The 17,957-nt window shown below is 42.3% G+C and overlaps 1 protein-coding gene across 3 annotated transcripts in view; it reads right to left on the bottom strand.

The window, feature by feature from the left end:
- RGL1 (ral guanine nucleotide dissociation stimulator like 1) overlaps positions 1-17,957 on the bottom strand; it is a 286,150-nt gene that overhangs the window by 36,443 nt on the left and 231,750 nt on the right. For all 3 annotated transcript variants that reach the window (XM_036863740.1, XM_036863756.1, XM_036863748.1), the window contains 5 exons: positions 16,793-16,977; positions 10,746-10,870; positions 8,832-9,047; positions 4,770-4,873; positions 1,616-1,700 (listed from right to left, as the gene is read on the bottom strand). In XM_036863740.1, coding sequence (XP_036719635.1) covers positions 1,616-1,700; positions 4,770-4,873; positions 8,832-9,047; positions 10,746-10,870; positions 16,793-16,977 — 715 coding nt within the window. The remainder of the gene's footprint in view (positions 1-1,615; positions 1,701-4,769; positions 4,874-8,831; positions 9,048-10,745; positions 10,871-16,792; positions 16,978-17,957) is intronic.

Here is a 17,957-nt window from a genome sequence, read left to right as displayed (position 1 = left end):
AGGACAGAGGAACGACGGGCTTCTGGAGGACATGGGAAGGGGCCTAATCAGACCTGAGGGTGTCAAGGAAGGATTCAAGCAGAAATGTAGTCCTCACTGAGACATGAAGGAAGAGGAGCAGGACTTGGGAGGAGAACAGTCAAGAAGACCGTAACAGATGCTCTTACAGGAACGACTAACCTAACAGTTATCAACTGATGCCTTTTCTAAGTAACCCCACCCCCACTTGACTCTCATTCCTACTCCCAAGTGTCTACTCTAAGCCTACATGTATCACTTATACTTTTTTCATTTTCATTTGTTATGTGTACTTTGGTTTCACATGTAGATAGCTTGCCAAATACTAAAAAAAATTGACATTTGCGCATGGCTTTCAAATATTTCCTTAGTCAATCTTCAAAACAATTCCATGAGATCAGTAGACTAAATAGTACTATTATCACCTCCAATTCACAGAAAAGGAGACTAAGGACAAGGGTCCTCTGTTCTAATAGCCCACAGGCTTCCCCCTATGGTAGCACATATCATAGTTTTTTTGTTTTTATTTTTGGTTTTTGGGGTCTTTTTCATAATTGCCCACTTCGCCTCCCCCATGAGACTGCAGTCTCCTTAAGATCGGAGGCTGCCTTCAGAAAGGCTGTACCTCCCTCACCCAGCACACAGTGAATGCCCAATCAGGATTAACTGAATTACCAACTTATTTTCCTTCTCCATGAAGTTTCACCTGACATACCCTGCCTCCTACTCCCAAGTGGTCAAAAGAAATAGTTTTATGCCTAAGTGATGAAAGCACTGGCTTTAGAGTCTCACCAGGCTGGACTCACATTCTAGCTCCACCAACTACCAGGTGTGGGACTTCGGGTATGTTCCTTACCTCTCTGAGGCTTGGCTAGCTGCAAAATGAGGAGGATAAAATCTACTTTATAGAGAGGCCGTGAAGATAATATCTGGTCCATGTTCCCCTCTGATGATTGCTCACAACCTATCTTTGTACCTTTCTTTGACTACTCGTTCTTGTTTAGGGTCTATATCCACCCACCAGCAGGTGAGTTCCCAAAAACAGGGTCTGTGTTCATCTTCTTCATACTCCCAGAGGCCGGTCAAATGCTTTACAAATATTAGATGTTTAACAAACATCTAGAGAAAGAAAATGAACCGAGCTGTAGCTTTACCTAGCCTGCCGTTCAGAAGCCAGCACTCATCTGGTGTTCGATAAACACTGCTGACGGACAGGCTGCGCAATTTAGTGCAAATAAAGGATGTAGAATTGCAGGCTTGGCCCCTGTCCTCCTAGAAGCTGTTTTGCTGAGAAGGATATTCCAGGCCCTCTCACCCACCTCACTGCCAGCACTCAGTGTTTCCAGGGCAGCTTGTTGAGGAGCTACAGGCAGCAACGCAAGTTTCACAATCTGGTTGCATCACAGTGAAGCTGAGGAGCTGGACTTTGAATTTTCTCAGCCTCAGGCTTCTTCGATTTGGCTTAAAAACCAAAAGTCCTGCCTTCCACTCCCTGTAGCCTCTCTCAAGGGACTGCAGGCCTCCAAGGAGCCCTCAAGCTACCCTTCTGTTGAACGGATTCCAGAGCGGTCAGCACAGTACAACCCAGCGCCCTCACCTTCATCAGTAGCTCCCGGCTGGTCAGGTGGTTATTATGGTCCGAGAAGATGTCTGAAAGTTCTTCAAACATCAGCATTCGGTCCCTACAAAAGGGATGAAGAAAACATTAACAAATGAAGATTAGTAAAAGTCCAACACCTTGGGCCCAGGTGCCCTCAGTACCTCTGGCTACAGAGGGAAGGGCTACGTGAGCACAGACAAAACCAATGACCTTTCCAATGCAGGGTGGCTTTTTTTTTTTTTTTTATAGGTAGACATGATCACCTGTGTGAAGAGAGGGATATTTTCTAACCATGCATGTTATAATCATAAAAAAAGATTGTTAAACTGGGGTATTAAGTTGTCTAATTGGGATATGTTCTCTTCGGCAGGTTAAAAAAAATTCTCTCTTAGCAACACACCCATAGCCCTACAGGACCTGAGAACTCTTCTTGGCCAGTCCCCTCATTTGAGAGATGAAGATGCCAGGGTTGGGGATTTGTACGAGCTTCTACTACTAACTGCTGAGAGCTGCAGTACAGAACCCAAATTTCGAACTTCTTAGAGTCAGAGTAGATGGTGGAACCAGAACGGGCTCTGGAGTCAGAGGGGGTGGGTTCCGATCCCAACTCAGCCACTCACTCCCTAAGTGATCTGAGACAAGTTGCTCAACTTTCCTGAGCTTCAGTTTTCTTATCTGCACTATGGAAACAGTGACAGCCCCCTCGCAGGATGGCCGTGAAGGTCACCAGGATCACACATGTAAAGCACCTACTCCTGCCTTGCCCCTCCCTGGTACACTACATCTCCACGGGCCTCGCGCTTTTCTCTACGCCCCTCCAGGGTTACTGAGAGGATGATTCTGAAGGCAAAGAATTAACAGAGGCAATGTCATTCTATATGCAACACTTTCATTATTATGAGAAAGCCATTACTAAGAATTTATGTGTCTTACAATGAGTGTTGTATTACTCTTAGAATTAAGAAAACCATTAAAGCTATTTATATTTGGAAAAAATCATTAAGAACTTAATTACATGTGGGCCTAAATAAACAGAAAGAAATAGATATCTCCTCTGTCCACTGAAAGTTATTAACATAAAGGGTTATCAGGAAAGTAATAACCGAATAAAATCTCTTAACCCTGTTCCTTGAATTTAGCAATAGAAACTATATAGAGCTGATATGCAAGTGGCTTCTCTCAGGAACTGTGTGTGATACTTCTCCAGCAGCCCTGCTAAAATATGAACCCACCAACCAATGAAGACACAAACCAGACACCCATGTTGTACAGAATAGGGCTTTGAGGTTTGTTTTGTGGTGTTTCTTAAATACAAAAGCCAGCTGGAAGAATGGACCTTCTCATATGGTAACCAAGGAGATTAAGAAACAAGTCCACTAATTTTTTACTTGTGTTTTAGCCTCAGATTTGCTATGGTAGAAATCTTTGGCTGGCTAAGTGACTTTTCATAGTGTTCTACTTATCAACCACCAAGGAAAGATAGGATTACCTTTCACTGCCACCAGAGAAGGGTGCAGTGGGGCAAGACTTCATTTTAGCCCCTGACCATGCCATTGTTTCTGATACCACACTTGAGGAGCAGTGATGAGGGGAAGGTGCGGGGCTGGGGTGCTGAGGGTGGGGACGCTGTACGCATCCGATTTTCCCATCATATGTCGCCAGGGCCTAACATCTAATGATTTTACATGATCCTTATCTTTCATAAGACTCCTGTGCAGAGGAAAATCAATTAACTAATCTCTCTATCACACAGAGTCACCTTCTTCATTCAAACTAATGAAGAGGAGATAGAACTCAAGAAAAAAGTGGTAATCAAGAAAACTGCACTGGACTTTGAAAAGCCTATCTGCCACTTTTTCTCCTGATAGATAACAGAACACGAGCTCTGGAGTCCAAGTGGCTGAGGCGTCTGCAGATCTATAACACCAGGCAATGAGATCACCTGCTTCAAAACCCATCAGAGAATTATATAATAAATAACGTGACTTCCCCTAAGCAGATTTGCCTCTGACAGAGAATGTGAGCTTATCAGTAGGTTGAACACTCTGGCACTCCTTTTTCAGCATAAATCTATGAAACTCTGGTTTACCAATCCGGGTCTCTGTTGAGTTTGGATAGTGTCAGTCTCTTCAGGCTTAACCAGCTCTGAGTGAGTTGATGAAATTGAGTACCTAGACCTTCCACTCTAAGGACAGAGCCCGCCAAATCCACAAGGCAGGTCTGCCTGGGGAGCAAGCTGGCCTGTCTCCCGACTGGAACTGACAGTGCCTCACACAGTATAGACTGCGCTGTGTACAATATAGGTTATAAACAGTGCACGCATCCTTCCCTGTTATGGCCTGACTTCTCGATTAGTGCAAACCGAGAGAGACTTCGTTGAAAGTAGCTGATCTAGTTTGTAGTCACGACACATGCTCCAGCCTCTAAATCGGTACACATGGGGGACCAGAACTGCCTCCTCACTCACTCTTCCCTCCTTTGCCAAAAGCCCTCTGGTCTAGAGTTCAGTGAAGCTCTGGACATGGGGGCGCGAGCGACAGTGAAACAATAAGGAAAGACACAATTGTTCATTGTTCCAAAGGTTACGGCAAGAAATATGAAGAAAAACACAATACAGAATGTGGGCAGTTAATCGTTTTTAGTCAGGTACCTAGGAAGGAATACTTAGAGGTTTTTAATATCACTAAGATAGCTTTTAATAGGCGGAAGCAGAAACGAACTAAACGGATTCTTGTTGAACAGCAAGAACTAATGTCCTATCTGCACACACTATCCCTCACAGCTTGGAACAGCTTAGGGCTTTGGAATGTGGCTGAAAAATAACCAGAACTAATGGCAAATTGCTGTAACTTCATCACTCCACAACCTTATCCCTCAAAGCCCAGATAATATGCACATCCTTAAAATCATCCCCAAAGCCAATCATCTTGGCTTTGGCACCCTTTGAGAATGAGTTTGGTTTCTGCAGCAGCCCTGCCTCAAAACTCATTCATGATGATGTGTAAAACACACCCTGCCTGGAACACACAGAGGCTTTCAAAGATGTTTCTCTAGTTATATAATATGAGCTTTGAAAATGAGGACCCACACCATTTATGCAGCAACTAATCAGCCCAGCCAAAGAAAGCAGAGCAGACACTTGGGAACTTACTTTGGGACCGCAGCCCAAGTCTTTTTTAACCGATAGATGGAATTGGACTGCAGTGCCGAAACGATGGCCCGCAAGGAGGAGAAATTCTTCAGGATTCTACATTCCTGTAGGGAGAGTGATTAAAACATACAAGGCATTTAAATATCAATAAAACAGTGAGTTGGTGGTTTCCTGTTTTAGAGGTATCACAGCTGCCATGAACTCTTACCACTAAATAGGCGGCTGTATAAATACTGAACATCAAAAAGTGGCTCCTTTGCTCCCACCCCAGTCACTGAGACACTTTACAGATTTTGGCCCTGAACACTTGTTTTTCTCCCTTTAATATATTTTCTGTGTTGTTGTTACAGTTTTATAGTTTCCAGCGTTCCCAGTAAAAACACGAGTGGAGGTGAGTCTACAGAGCTTTGCTAGAGAAAGCAAACTTTCTTCTGAAGAAAGCACACATATGCCCTAAAAATACACATGAAAGATGACTGTATCCTTCAGACCCACAAAGTGAACCGGGCAGCAGCTGCTTCGAGGTCAGATGCTATCAAACATCTCATGACCAACCCCTGTCCAGAGAGGGGTATATAATTTGGCAATAAAAACTCACCACAAGTTGAACTTCGGCTTTTATGTTCTTAGCCAAGAGGGAATATTTTTATACACATCCATTCGGTTTCAGATTGGCTTGTGCCGCAATCATAAACATTCAGAAACACCTTGGTACTTACAGTGGTTCCAAAATAACTTGGGCTTTTAAAATAAAATTCACGTTGGCAGCGTTTTAAAACAAAATAGAAAGAGAACAGGAAACATTCTGGATGTCATTTTCTGGGGAAGGAGAAAGAATGCCTGATCCTGAAACTTCAGCTACCATTCAGAGTCTGTAGCATCAGCAGGCAGCGACCCTGAAGTCAAAGTCCTGCTGAATGAATGGTAGGGGACAGCAAAACAGTCAGGGAGAGGATCCCATTTGCGGCCGGAATGGGGAAGGTGGCAGCCTCGAGAGAGTGGGCTGTGCCTTATGCCCAAGGAGATGCTTCATGTGCAGGCACATGGGGGAGTGTACTACATCCACTGTTGACTATCGAGTACACTGTGTGAGCATGGGCTTGGCTTCGTGCAGAACATCTGGGGCAAGAGGTCCCAGAGTGGTTGGGCATAAATGCACGTTGCTTGAAAGATCACTTCATGAAGTCACGTGAGTCCTGACTGTGAAGGAAAAATGGCATTCTCTAACTTGGTACACCCAAATCTGGCTACTTAAAATTACTACGCCAAACAAACAAACCCCACAACATTTTCTTAGAGTAAATGCCAAAGTTCTTTACAAAAGTCATGCCCACTCTTTTCAAACGCCTCAATGCTTTCCCTTTATTTAAAAAGAAAGAGAGAGAAAGCTAAAGAGAGAGAGAAAGCTCGCGCTCTGAATTACAGTCAGTCAGTCTGGAAACCAAGCCCATGACAGCATGGTTCAACAAAGGTTCAGAATCCAAAAGTTATGTTCTAAAAATCAGGAAACTTGCAATAAATAAAGGAACTCAGGCCCAGATATTTCATGCAAATTGTGATAAACATATGGAACACATTATTCAGAAAGAGGCTTAAGCTAAAGGTTTAAAGGAGTACAAGGGGCATCTGGCCCCATTTCTAGAAAAGGAATGATCTTTGAGGAGAGGTGATGCAAAAGTAAAAATGTAGCAGTAAGGCCAGTCCAAGAAAATACAGTCATATTAGGTCAGAAATATTTTCTGCATGTAAAATTATCATTTTTTTCAAACATTCTCTCAATAGAAAATGACTGTGATTAATGCAGGAAAAGTAAAATAAATCTTGGCTGGGAACCACCTGTGAGTCTTGTTATTTTATTAAGTTACCTACACAATTTCAAGGGACACAGCATGCTCCACACTGGGAAACTGCATCGCCAAGAGTTAAGGACCCTTGGCTTTTAAGCACGTGCTATGGGATTTGGAATATACCTCAAATTATACAACTTGTATTTCTTATTATCACATAAACGCACAATTGATATTTATATGGGCCAAAGTCATTGTTTGAGTCACCCTGTCACATATACAGATGCTACACGCTTGCTACAGATTTTCTAAGCAGTTGAATAGATTACAAGTAGATAGACTATTTTCTTTTGAGACATGTAGATGACTGTAAATGATATGGCGTTTGTGGCCAAAAAATATTTTTTTCTTATCAGTCTAAGAAGACAGAGAAATTCCATGCTCTATCAGAACTTCTTTTGTAGCTCTTACTTGTTGATAAATAACCTCAATTCAGAATAGGAGAAGTCAAAGTTGCATAAGATATTTTTTTGTTTTTTCCATATAGTATTTTTCCATGTACTAAAAAGTCTGTGGTATTAGACCACCTACAGACTCAAAATAAAGCAAATTCTCTGGCACAATTATGGCTTTGCTATTCAATCAAAGACCACAAAAGAGAATGTGGAAAAAAAAAAAAGAGAGAAAATGTGAAAGTTTAAGCCTTATGCCCACAGATAGGGGCTTAATGAGAAAAATATATAATGGGGTAGAAAACAAAATGTGTTTTGGTTAGGACTGACCCATATAGCCCAGAACAGAGGATATTTACATAATAATTATTTGTCAAAATTGTTGTTAATTACATAGCTCTTGCTGATGTAATTTCTTCTGCCGAGAAAAAAAAAAATCTTCCCAAATCTTCAAATACCCAAAATCCTATCAATTATTCAAAGCTAAATTCAAATGTCATCCTACCCATGAAACCTTCCTGGATCACCCCAGTCAGAAGTGATTTCTTGCTCCTCCACTTTTGCAGCACTTATGTCATACGGCCCTACTCCTCTTCAGCCCAGGCTGAGATAATTCCAGTATATCTTAGCTTCCTTGTTTGACTATAGGCTCCTGTAGGACCAAATTAATTGTGTTTAGCTTATCTATGTCCCCAAAGTACATAAAATTGTAGCTCTGAAGCATTTAGGGGCTCATGAAATATGTGGTGACTGACTGAATACCATTCACCTTTCCTCACTCATGAAATAAGATGCTGATAAATGAAGGTCAAGGTCATATGGCATGGAAGCAGTTGATCCAATAGACTGGACTGACACCCAGCAGAATGTAATTCAGGCCTAGGAATAGACTCTGCCCCTCCAACTTCAGATATAAAGCCCTCAGGAAAGCCCTTGACTAATGTGAAATCTGTATATTTCAGTCTTTTAGAAAAGAGATTCGAGATCCTAAGAAGGTATTGGTTCTTCAAGTCTGCAGAAAATAGAATGCCTCCAGGTACTGGAAGGGTGAGAGATAATCCTTCTGCATCGTCAGAGCAGTCCATTTGACACTGAGGCCACCAGTTGATATTTACTGAACACGGTGCAGAACCAACACTCAGTCTGTGAAAAAGCAGACATTCCATCGCACCCGGAAGGGGCCCATGAGCAGAAAGAAGTGATCAAGGGACGAATATTTTTAAAGAGGAGAAATAAATAAACTCCCACGTTAAGAAAGGCAACTTTTTTCTTACTTTGGAAAGACAACAAAAACTATACTAAAATAGTATAAAACTATACTAAAAACTATACTAAAAATAAATGGTTCTGAAGAACCTAGGGGCAGGACAGGAATAAAGACACAGACGTAGAGAATGGACTTGAGGACACAGGGAGGGGGAAAGGTAAGCTGGGACGAATGGAGAGAGTGGCATGGACTTATATACACTACCAAATGTAAAACAGATAGCTAGTGGGAAGCAGCTGCATAGCACAGGGAGATCAGCTCGGTGCTTTGTGACCACCTAGAGGGGTGGGATAGGGAGGGTGGGAGGGAGATGCAAGAGGGAGGGGATATGGGGATATATGTATACGTATAGCTGATTCACTTTGTTATAAAGCAGAAACTAACAACCCACTGTAAAGCAATTATACTCCAATAAAGATGTTAAAAAATAAACAAAACCCAATGGGCCCTCACATATGGTCTTTTGACTGCTTTTCAACCAAATGGAAACATAAGAGTGATGGCATAATCTCCCATATCTACTAAACCCAAAGAATATTTTTAAAAAGACAATTACATGAGCAATGTTAATCCACTTCTCGATGATTTTGGCTCTCTGCTGAGTTTTGAGTTCTTTGCCCCCCAGAATGGTGCTGACAACGCATTTGGTGAGGGTATTAAACTGAGAGATGGTAGCACGGATCGTAGGAGCCAAGTGTTTGTTTTCCTTCTTGTCCCTCCGAGACCAAATGCAGCCCAGGCAGTGGTGAGGCACTACTTTCTTGAATAGTTGCTAGAACAAAAGAGGAATTGACTTTAAGGACAACACACACATTTCATATGGCAAAGCATGTCATCTGTAAGTTGGTACTTCGTGAATGGACAAATAACCCTTTTCTACTTGATTTGCCTCATGGTGTTCATTTCAATAGAAAAAAGTAAATAATTAATATATTAACTGATCAGAAAAGCCCACATGTTCCTTCTAAATCTGCTCAACTGAACAAATGGAACACGATGACCAAAAGAAAATTTAAATGTCCAAAAACATTTTGACTTTTCTGTCTTGGAAGGAAAGCCAGGTAAAAATCTGTACTACTAATCAAAAAGAATTGGTTAAGATTATTTTGACCTCAAAATCATATCCATGGGGGCTTCCCTGGTGGCGCAGTGGTTGGGAGTCTGCCTGCCGGTGCAGGGGATGCGGGTTCAGGCCCTGGTCTGGGAGGATCCCGCGTGCCGCGGAGCGACTGGGCCCGTGGGCCACGGCTGCTGAGCCTGCGCGTCTGGAGCCTGTGCTCCGCAACGGGAGAGGCCGCGATGGTGGGAGGCCCGCGCACCGCGATGAAGAGTGGACCCCGCTTGCCGCAGCTGGGGAGGGCCCTCGCACAGAAACGAGGACCCAACACAGCCATAAATAAATAAATAAATAAATAATTAAAAAAAAAAAAATCATATCCATGGTACATTCTGGACACTCATGATCATAAACTGTGTATAATGCATATGAATGACCACCTGAAAAGTGATTCACAGAAGTACAGTACCTGTGACACACATCAATGTCACTATTCTATTTCCCATTATTTAAAATGAAGAAACTAAGAAACATACAAAAGGAAAAACTATTCAACATCACACAGTAAAAGGAAGAAAGAGGGATTTAAAGCCTGGTTTCCAGGTCTTTGCCTAAAAGTCATAGCCAATGAAGTGTTCCATCTTTCTCTTCTGCTATCAGTGTGTGAAACAACAACAAATTTGTTGAACAAATCTGATTCTCGTTTGTACAACAATTTCAATACAAGATGTGCAAGGGTTTGTGTAAAAGAGAGAACACCAGGATTTACTTTATATAGACTATCTGATTTACTTCTGAGAGTCTATTTGCATGTTAACTAGATGGAAACTCTATGCTGCTTCCTCTAAAGTGCTAAGTGTGGAAGAGCTAAAAACCATTGTGATCATTGATAACAGCCCCTTTTTCTTTAACCAGCTAACACTGAGCTATGAAACGCGGCTGATGAAACCAAATATGTACAGCTAACAAAAATATCCAAACTTCAAAAGACCAGGAAGCACATGTGGAAATGAGCTGCCAGATATAGTCACATGTGGATTCAGTGAATTTATTTTATCCTAACTTATACTTTGACCCCTTTACAATCCTCCAAATAAACAGTTTGGATCTTGAAATATTCATGAGTCTAAAGGGAGAGAAATACCCATGGAACAGGATAGATTTTTGTTTCCCTAGAATTAGAATTCTTATTTCCTTGTGCCAAGTAAAAAGCACCTTCTCCCAGAATTGTAAGAAGAGCTTAGGCCTGAATTATTCAGATGATGGATTCAAATCACATCTTCACTCTGCATTTACAGGCACAGCCTCTCTCGGGGATTTGAAAAGACTTAAATCATGTGACCCGGGGCCACCAGTACTGTCACTCCCACATTCTAAGTAGAAGCACATCGGAGGCACAAAGAGAAGACGTACTGCATCCATGTAGGTCAGCTGCTCGGCCACGAGATCTTCTGAGAAGCACGTGAACTCTGCAGACCCGCCACCCTCCAGTTCCTCTTCCTCTTCCAGGCTGAAGGAGATGGTGTTGGGAAACCCATCTGTTCACAGGTGGAAAAAAATTAGTAATTTGGTGCTGCTGTGTACAACCTTGTTTACAGAGTCCAACTGGACTTTTTTAATTTAGGAAGAAAAGAGCTGATTCTTTAGAAAACCCACACAGAGAGAACAGCAAGGACAATAAACCTGAGTGAAATGGAGGTCTTCCCAGTCTCTGCTTGTTCCTAGATGCGTTATTAAGCTCAGAGGTCTCATGTTGTCACCTGGACAAACCACTCGTTCCTCGGTCAAGGACAGAGCCAGGTTAGGCAAAGTCTAGAGAAGCAAAGCTGAGCTACATTCAGGGGGTCACCCTCATCTGGGGGCTCCCTCAAACCCTCTGATCAGCTCAAGCACTAATCCAACTACTTCCTAAACCCCAACTATGCAGTTCTTAATTACTGGGCCATTTATAATCAGAAGCCTGGAAGGAATGGGCATGAAGGCAGGCCAGGCTCTGGGGAGTAGAACAGGCCATTCTGGTGTCAGAAATGCTGATGAAGTCCTCAGAATTCTCAAGAAGTACTTAGAATCCTCAAAATGTTAGGATTAGCTTTCAACTTCCACCTAAAATTAAGTATGCATGAGACTACTACAAGCAACTCTATGCCAATAAAATGGACAACCTGGAAGAAATGGACAAATTCTTAGAAAGATATAACCTTCCAAGACTGAACCAGGAAGAAATAGAAAATAAGAACAGACCAATCACGAGTAATGAAACTGAAACTGTGATTAAAAATCTTCCAACAAACAAAAGCCCAGGACCAGATGGCTTCACAGGTGAATTCTATCAAACATTTAGAGAAGAGCTAACACCCATCCTTCTCAAACTCTTCCAAAAAATTGCAGAGGAAGGAACACTCCCAAACTCATTCTATGAGGCCACCATCACCCTGATACCAAAACCAGACAAAGATACTACAAAACAAGAAAATTACAGACCAATATCACTGATGAATATAGATGCAAAAATCCCCAACAAAATACTAGCAAACAGAATCCAACAACACATTAAAAGGATCATACACCTTGATCAAGTGTGATTTATCCCAGGGATGCAAGGATTCTTCAGTATATGCAAATCAATGTGATACGCCATATTAACAAATTGAAGAATAAAAACCATATGATCATCTCAATAGATGCAGAAAAAGCTTCTGACAAAATTCAACACCCATTTATGATAAAAACTCTCCAGAAAGTGGGCATAGAGGGAAACTACCTCAACATAATAAAGGCCATATATGACAAACCCACAGCCAACATCATTCTCAATGGTGAAAAACTGAAAGCATTTCCTCTAAGATCAGGAACAAGACAAGGATGTCCACTCTCACCACTGTTATTCAACATAGTTTTGGAAGTCCTAGCCACGGCAATCAGAGAAGGAAAAGAAATAAAAGGAATACAAATTGGAAAAGAAGGAGTAAAACTGTCCCTGTTTGCAGATGACATGATATTATACATAGAAAATCCTAAAGATGCCACCAGAAAACTACTAGAACTAATCAATGAATTTGGTAAGGTTGCAGGATACAAAATTAATGCACAGAAATTTCCTGCATTCCTATACACTAACAACAAAAGATAAGAAAGAGAAATTAAGGGAACAATCCCATTCACCATTGCAACAAAAAGAATAAAACATCTAGGAGTAAACCAACCTAAGGAGGTAAAATACCTGTGCTCAGAAAACTATAAGACACTGATGAAATAAATCAAAGATGACATAAACAGATGGAGAGATATACAATGTTCTTGGATTGGACGAATCAACATTGTGAAAATGACTATACTACCCAAAGCCATCTACAGATTCAATACAATCCCTATCAAATTACCAATGGGATTTTTTACAGAACTAGAACAAAAAATCTTAAAATTTGTATGGAGACACAAAAGATCCTGAATAGGCAAAGCAGTCTTGAGGGAACAAAACGGGGCTGGAGGAATCAGACTCCCTGACTTCAGACTATACTACAAAGCTACAGTAATCAAGACAATATGGTACTGGCACAAAAACAGAAATATAGATCAATGGAACAAGATAGAAAGCCCAGAGATAAACCCACGCACCTATGGTCAACTAATCTATGACAAAGGAGGCAAGGATATACAATGGAGAAAAGACAGTCTCTTCAATAAGTGGTGCTGGGAAAACTGGACAGCTACATATAAAAGAATGAAATTAGAACACTCCCTAACACCATACACAAAAATAAACTCAAAATGGATTTGAGACCTAAATGTAAGACTGGACACTATAAAATTCTTAGAGGAAAACATAGGCAGAACACTCTTTGACGTAAATCAACAGCAAGGTCTTTTCTGACCCACCTCCTAGAGTAATGGAAATAAAAACAAAACTAAACAAATGGGACCTAATGAAACTTAAAAGCTTTTGCACAGCAAAGGAAACTGTAAACAAGACGAAAAGACAACCCTCAGAATTTGCAAATGAATAAATGGACAAAGGATTAATCTCCAAAATATATAAACAGCTCATGCAGCTCAATATTAAAGAAACAAACAACCCAATCCAAAAATGGGCAGAAGACCTAAATAGACATTTCTCCAAAGAAGAAATACAGATGGCCAAGAGGCACGTGAAAAGCTGCTCAACATCACTAATTATTAGAGAAGTGCAAATCAGAACTACAATGAGGTATCACCTCACACTGGTTATAATGGGCATCATCAGAAAATCTGCAAACAACAAATGCTGGAGAGGGTGTGGAGAAAAGGGAACCTTCCTGCACTGCTGGTGGGAATGTAAATTGATACAGCCACTATGGAGAACAGTATGGAGGTTCCTTTAAAAACTAAAAATAGAATTACCATATGACCCAGCAATCCCACTACTGGGCATATACCCAGAGAAGACCATAATTCAAAAAGACACGTGCACCCCAATGTTCACTGCAGCACTATTTACAATAGCCAGGTCTTGGAAGCAACCTAAATGCCCAGTGACAGACAAATGGATAAAGAAGTTGTGGTACATATATACAATGGAATATTACTCAGCCATAAAAAGGAACGAAATTGGGTCATCTGTAGAGATGTGGGTGGACCTAGAGACTGTCATACAGAGTGAAGTAAGTCAGAAAGAGAAAAACAAATATCATATATTAATGCATGTATGTGGAACCTAGAAAAATGGTACAGATGAACTGGTTTGCAGGGCAGAAATTGAGACACAGATGTAGGGAACAAATGTATGGACACCAAGGGGGGAAAGCGGCTGGGGGGTGGGGGTGGTGGTGTGATGAATTGGGAGATTGGGATTGACATGTATAGACTGATGTGCATAAAATGGATGACTAATAAGAAAAAAAAAAGTATGCATGAAGCAGTAGAATAGCCTTAAGCTAAATTCACCTGAGCCTTATTAGAGATAAGATCATTGATTAGCAAATTAATAGGATACAGACTGAAGAAGTAGGAAAAAATAAATTTTTTCTACCTAGGACTCCAAATCAAAAGCATAAGTGCTCAGCACATGGAACAGGACCTCCTGTCTCCATTGTGAAAGACTGTGGACCTTGAAGACGTTTACCTTGGGTCCCTAGCCTCTCTTCCGGGGAAACGTTCCCCAATTCCTGGGTTGTTCCCCAACCTCATCCCCCTTCACACTCCTTGCTCTTCTGCCTGTCAAATCCATTCTCAAGAAGAAAAATCTAGCTGCATTCAGTTATATCTTGGCAGACATTTAAATCAGGGTGTTACTACTCCCCCAGAATGTTTACATTGTAAGCCTTTGCAGAATAAAAGACTTTTAGGCACCTTGGATCAAGTTGGGGTGGCCTTTTCTTAGTTTCCGAGGGGAAAAGGGGCGCTGAGTGGACCCTACATCACCTCCCCTGTCAGAGCACCACGTGGGTATCTGCCAACTTTGGTGACAGGTATGTGATTTAAGGCTGGCCGCCTCACCCTGGAGTTGAAGGTACTGATGTGAACGGGGTTGGTTACAACCGGGTAAGGAAGGAGGGGATCTCTGCCTGCCTCTGGAGTCTGAGACACAAACAAGCATGAGCTAAAGAAAGCTAAAACCCCATGATTTCACCACTTTTCCTCCACACAAGTCTGGTCCTCTCTCACTGGGTGGAGGAATAAGATATTTGAAATCCCAAAGGTTCAGAATGGGCCTCTCAACCCTCTTGCTAACCACGGTGCATAAATCTGTCCCAGTCGCTCTGCAATGCAGAGGCTGGCCCACTTCAGCCAAGGAGTACGTGTGCTAAGGCTTGATCTCATTCACCCAGCACTCGAGAGCAGCCTGATGTGTGCCTTGGATCAACGCTGCTGTATCTGAAGATTACATGGTCCTTTCTCTCCGGGGTCTAGTCCACGCTTTCACTGTTTCTGCTTTTGATTCTCTTCCAGCGGTAAGTAGGTAAAAACTTGAAGCAAAATTTCACTTTTGGAAAACATGTAGGAGAGCTTGTTTGCTTTTGCCGGCATGAAACTGGGTAAAATAGCACATGGGAACCAAGCTCCTAATACTCTTTTTCGGTAATGATTCCTATACTTAACAAACAGAGAGTTTAGAGAGTTCTTGGTTAAAAATTTCCAAACACAGAAAAAATTCATTTCTGGGATTGCCTAAAAGCTTTTCCAAAGTCAGGCCGTCTCGTTCTCCCCTGCCTCAGCCTGCCAAATGAGCTGGCCCTCCAGTCTCGGTTGGAAACAATGAACCACTGGTCCCACCGGTTCCCCAATTAGGCCGGAAGCCAGGGGCAGCTCCCGTAGGGAGAGCTGGGCTCTAATGGTGTATCCACTCCAGCACGAAGACAGGAGGGGAGGCCCTGAAGGGAGTTGAGGTCCGGCAGCTGGAGGAGTGCCCCTGGTATTCAAACATTCCCGGCAGATGAAGTCATCTGAGATACCGAGGACTTGGCAGTCAGCTTTTCATGATGCAATTGCATTTTCCCCTCTCTGGTCCCCCACACATAAAAAATTCTACAGGTCCTGTTTGGAATTTAAGGTTATTTTCTTTGGCGCTGATGCAGCTTCCCTTATCGGTGTTGAGGAACCATTTCCTTTCCCTCACTGAGGAAATCAGGCGTCACTTCAGGGAAGTGCCTGTCAGAAGCTCCAAGTGGGTCAGCTGCCATGGCAACCATCCCCCAGCAGCCAGTGAGGGGATAAAACGTCACGCTGAAAGACCGCCCTAGCCTCTTTCTGACTTTCTTCAAAGCCTGATGGTTCCAAGCAGCCCGTGACCTGCAGTGGTGGCCCTTCCTCTGTCCTTGAAAATAGGCAGTCAATTCCTCAGATAGGAAAAAACAGCTACAGAAACTTCCTCTGGATGAGGCCATCAGAGATGTGAAATGATGGTAATCTGCCCCAGCAGGGGACAGATTACAGGGGTGCTTTCCTGCTGAAGGAGAAACATCTTTTCTGACCTTTTCAAGCTTTTCAAGCTTTTGTGAGGGCAGCAGCAGAATTGGATTTAATTCCTTGCCTGCTGAATGGGGGTGGTGGTTTGCGATGGGTTTTCATTTGCTAGAAGGAGGAACCAATTAGGCAGATGATGAACAGCAAATTCAAGTTCAGCATGGTATGTGATGACAAGGAAAGGTAAAAGACCATCAAGGAGATCGTCCTCTTTACGGTATTAAAGGAAACCCTGAGAAATCACTTCACCTCTGAGCCACTGTTTCCTCATGTAGAAAATGAGGGAGTCGGACTAGGTGATCTTGAATATCCCCTTCTCTGCTCTAAAACGCTATAGGTTCTGTAATTAGTACTTCAATAACCTTGAGAATTTTACCACAGCCCCCAATCCCCCAGCAGCCTGTCCTGAGGGAAACCAAGGCCTCCTATTCAACAAGTACAGGGAGAACATTTCCTCATTGTGGAGGTTTGCAGGATCAGAATCTAGCTTCTTCCCTGGAGTCAAACAAGTAAGTACTCACTGTCAGTTTCTACTTCTTGCTTGTGAAACTGCTCAAGAAGATTCTGTGCTCTTCTCTCTGGGTCAGAGCCTGGCATCATCTGCTTGAGATAATCCAGCAGTTTCTGTAAGCAAGGGAAGTGAGGGGGCTCTCGGAAGTCCTCTGCGCATTGGTCAAGCCAGGCCCTCAGGATGGAGGCGATTGCACTGAGAAAGAGAAACAGAAAGTCACTGCACTCAACTGGCTCTGGAGACTCAAAACCAGCCCTGGACACCAGAGCCTGTCTCAGCCATGCCTCAGGAAAAGTTGGGCAAGTGATCAATGGATAGTTCACCTAGAAGTTCCCAGCAATGTCAGTGAAGTTAAAGCATCTGAAAACAGCCTGACTACCTTTTATTATTTTAAGTGGTGGTTGGGGAGCTGGGGAAAGACTGGTAAGTTAAAAAACAAAAACAAACAGACAAAAAAAAAAAACAGGACCATAAACTTTGGAAAAACCCACACAGGGCAAAAAAAGACACGGAAGAGAAGATTTAGTGAGTCCTGAAGCAACTTCAAAGTAACCTGTATACAACAAGATTATGTGTTTCCAATTCTGGATTCACTCAAGTCAGAGACCACAAAATCTACTGTGATAACATTTTAGGAAATAACAGACAGTAGGCCAGAAATTTGATGGACGGAAGGGCCTAGGTTTAGGAAAGATAATGTGTAAATTGAATTTTACAAAGATCACCAGGGTTTCAGCATAGCACCAAAAATGTCCTCACAAAATTATCCTTTTGCTTTTCAAATTACCAGAGGACAATGTGTTTCAAGTGGGAGAAACAGTATGAGTAGAAAGTTAGGTTTTGAAAAGTAAAGGAGAAAAACTTGATAAGCAAAGCCATTCATTGCGAGGGCGACTTCTTCTGATGGCTCAGCTGAGTCTACCTTGGATGAAACAAGGACCAGGGCACAAAAAGAGACAGGGTCATCATGGGGGCACAGTTCCCTCCTTTCATGTTACTAATAACACGAGCTTGTTCTCTTTAAGGTAGGTGCAGCCCCTCACTCAATGGAAGAGACAAACAGCTGACAAAAAGGACAACTTTTGAGTGTTACCGTCCTACGCTTCATATTCAAAGAAGGCTTTACAGCCACTCCTGAGTCGGGCACGTGCTGGGCTGTGTTCCATGCACACGGT

This window comes from Balaenoptera musculus, chromosome 1 (genome assembly GCF_009873245.2).
Source record: "Balaenoptera musculus isolate JJ_BM4_2016_0621 chromosome 1, mBalMus1.pri.v3, whole genome shotgun sequence".
In the NCBI taxonomy this organism is placed as follows: Eukaryota; Metazoa; Chordata; class Mammalia; order Artiodactyla; family Balaenopteridae; genus Balaenoptera; species Balaenoptera musculus.
Note: the sequence above shows the minus strand (reverse complement) of the source record. Positions and strands in the feature narration are given on the sequence as shown.